At 38.4% G+C, this 3,552-nt stretch overlaps 1 protein-coding gene across 1 annotated transcript; it reads right to left on the bottom strand.

Moving 5' to 3' along the window:
• Positions 1–2,472: 2,472 nt before the first annotated feature.
• LOC102660514 (FAS1 domain-containing protein SELMODRAFT_448915) lies at positions 2,473–3,244 on the bottom strand. The gene has a single exon (XM_006598377.3). The coding sequence runs from the start codon at positions 3,112–3,114 to the stop codon at positions 2,473–2,475; it is 642 nt and encodes a 213-aa protein (XP_006598440.2). The 5' UTR covers positions 3,115–3,244.
• Between the last annotated feature and the right edge of the window lie 308 nt (positions 3,245–3,552).

Raw genomic sequence — 3,552 nt, 5'->3', positions numbered from 1 at the left:
AAACATTCCACTGCTACTCGAGGATAGTGTGTGCCCCTTCTGTAAAGGATGTGAAGAGTCTATGGAGCAATTATTTTTTAACTGCAATTGTGTCTCTCATATCTGGCATCAATGCTTTGCATGGATAGGTACAAGCACAGCAATGGCAAGGAATGCAAAGTAACACTTCTGGCAGTTTTCGGGATTGATTAACAGGTTTCAAAACAACACTATTTGGAAGGTATTGTGGTGTTCTGCCTTGTGGTGTATTTGGAGATCCAGGAACAGATTTGTATTCCAAGAAGAGGTGTTGGATAAAAGCAAACTGCTAGAAGAGATACAATACTATGTGGATGTGGATAAAAGAGAAAGTTCCGAAATTTATCTACTCCTATGGTCAGTGGATTGGAAATACTGCTGTGATATAAGAAAGTTACCATGCAAGGGAAGTGATATGTTGGTGGCCCAGCTGAAAATTTAGGGCGTGGTGCAGTTTTGTGGGGAACATGTTATGAAGGGTGTTGGGATACATAGAGACAGAAAATATGCTTCTTTATCTTTGATGTTAATGCTTGCATGTAGATATAGATTATGTGTTTTGGTATCTTGTTATATATATTCAGACCTTTTTTTAATATAAAGCCGGATTCTAGAACCTGATAGAGGAAAGAAATGGATACATACATTGGACATAGGGAGGGTTGCGGGATCTGCAATTTTCCTTATAGTTCTTTTATCTTTTTGTACTATGGCACTGCTGCTGCTTATATATTAATATACTTATTATCTGCCTTCCAAAAAAAAAAAAACCATCATCTTTTTCATTTTCTCATCCCAACGCACAAAAAGGTTGACCCACAAACCCTTTGGCACCAAAACCTTGATGCACCCCCAAACCCAAGGAAGTCGTTGGGTTTGACAAGAACTTCAATTTTCCAACGAGATCATCCACAAGGGATAATTTCTTCCACAAGAACGGTAATGTAATTCTTTCTTATCCTTTCAAGAAGAACCTGTCCACCTAAAGGAATAATTTTTTTCCTCTCTTCCCTTTGACTTTTGAAGGTTTTGTAGCTTTTCATGTTGAATTGGGTGTGTAAGGTTTGTGATCTTCAATTTGAGAAAAAAGAAACTAGGACCTGTGAAGAATGAAACTGTTGATATACTATTAATTTTTTCTTATTTTTCATTTTATTTAAATATTATTAATTTCAAATTAACAGAATGATAATCTTGAGTCAATTTAAAAAGATAAAGAATTAAAATAAATTTTTTAAAAGATAAAAAACCAAAATTTATAAAAAAGATAAAGAAACAAATAGTTCTTCAGTCAAAAAATAAAAATAAATGGTTTAATAAAATGAAAATAAATGTTGTTAACTAAGAACAGAGGATTTCAAAATTATAAGAGTAAATTATTACAATTCAACTATTTTAACGTGTTTGGTTGCGCGCGCGTCTGAAAACTATAACGTGTGTCAATTTGCAGCTCAATAGACTTGCTGCCATGAATTAAGGATTTTGACCTGAATATTTTAGTAAACGTGGATGACCAATATAAAAGTAAACACAAACTTTATCACATTGAATCGTCTAAAAATATCATGTTAAAATATAAAGTTAACCTAACTTTAGCTAAATACTGTATTAAATTAAAAATTAAAAGTTGAATCATACCAACTTATTTTTAAAATAAAAACATGAAAACATAAATTATTTCACTCTAAAATGAATTTCTGACACCTTCACTCAAACAAGAGAATCTGGCAATAAAGAAGAGGTACCAGAGAGGAGGAAAAAGTGACAGAAAAAAAAAATGAAAACAAAACAAGAGAAGAATATGTCGAGTATTCTTCTATATATATATACATGCGTTATTGAATTACAAAGAAAAAATCTGGAAGGAAGGAGTAGAATAGAAGCATCCAAAATTGCACGTAGGATTTGTCCCCACTCAAAATCAATCAATCGTTCATATTGAATCCTCATTCCAACATTCTAATTCTATTCTATAACAAAAAAGAAAAGAAAAATCAGTGCATGCAAACAAACCCACAAACCCTTTCGCTTAACATCATCTTCCAAAACCTCGATTGCCCAATTTCTTCTTCTTCTTCTTTCTAAAGAAACAAAGATAGAAAATGAGGCCCATGAAATGAAACGCATGCACGAACTAAAGAACAATAGCTAGCTAGTAAGCCTTACATTATGGTCTCGAAGAACGAAACAGAAGAAGAGTGACAAAACGACGCCGTTGTCTCGGGAGCGGGACGCATCTATCTGAGTTTCCAATTCTATTCACAAAAAATAAAATAAAAAATCAGTGCATGCCGAAGTGCAGAACTAATCATCAAACCAACCCTTTCGTTGTAACAACACACATCAAAATCTTCCAAAACCTAACGCAATTTCTTCGTTTTTTAAAAAGAAAAAATAGTTGAGGTTTATAAAATGAACGAACTAAAAAACGTACGTAACCTAGCAAGCCTTGTCTCAGAGCAGCAGCACCGGAAGAACGAAGCAGAAGAAGAGCAACAAAACGACGTCGTTGCAGCGGGAGCGCGACGACGACGCGCCTCGGTTCCAGTCGGTGCCAATGGCGTCGCCGACGGGAAGGTATGGCGGCGGCGGAGGGGGAACGCCGTCGGAGAAGAGGGAGTAGTCGAGGAAGGTCGCGACTCCGTGGACAGCGAGGGACGGGGTGGAGAAGAGGTCGGGGTGGGTGAGGGGGACGTCGTCGAGGGAGAAGTTGTTGGGGGAGTTGTCAGTGACGGAGATGGATTTTCCGGCGAGGAGGGTGGGGAGGCGGGCGCGGTGGGGGAGGAGGAGGAGGTCGGAGAAGGGGAGGCGCTGCGGGACCACGTGGTAGGGCAGGAGGAGGGGATCCGGTGGGGGGAGGTCCATGGTTGAGTTGCGTGGGACGAAGAGCGTCGCGCTGAGAGGGAGGATCGTGGCGTTTGCGGAGGAGAGGATCGAGACCCACGTCGTGAAGTCCGACGCGCCTATGAGCGCATCGATGATGTTGTTGAGTTGCTGGGCTGGTGGTGATGACGGCGGTGTTGGGGTGGTGGGACCCACCATTGTGAGGAAGAGGAGAAGAAGGGGAATAATGTGGTCGTGGTGGTGGTTATGCATGGTTCTTTCTTTCTTTCTTGGGTTTCACTTTCTTGGAGGAGGGTGGTTTCTAACTACTTGATTTCTTTTAATTGGTGTGCATGGGTGGAAGTGAGAAGATGAGAGGTTTCGTTTCTTTTGATGAGTCTTCGTGCCATCTTATGAACTAGTTAGTTGGGTTGGCGCTGTTAGTTAACATGCTGGATCTCACTTTGCTGTGTGACGTCCACGTTCACAAGTTGATTTTTAACATTACTGTGTGCCATCTTATCACATGTTTTATTATAATTATATTTTTCTTGATCACTAATTAAGCTAAAACATCATCTTCACGTATCCAATGAGCAATACATCCACACAAAAGAAAAAGAAAAGAGTAAAACTTGATTTTAATATATATATATATATATATATATATATATATATATATATATATATATATATATATATATATATATA

This window comes from Glycine max, chromosome 15 (assembly GCF_000004515.6).
Source record: "Glycine max cultivar Williams 82 chromosome 15, Glycine_max_v4.0, whole genome shotgun sequence".
Classification (NCBI taxonomy): domain Eukaryota; kingdom Viridiplantae; phylum Streptophyta; class Magnoliopsida; order Fabales; family Fabaceae; genus Glycine; species Glycine max.
This window is presented reverse-complemented; position numbering and strand designations above follow the sequence as displayed.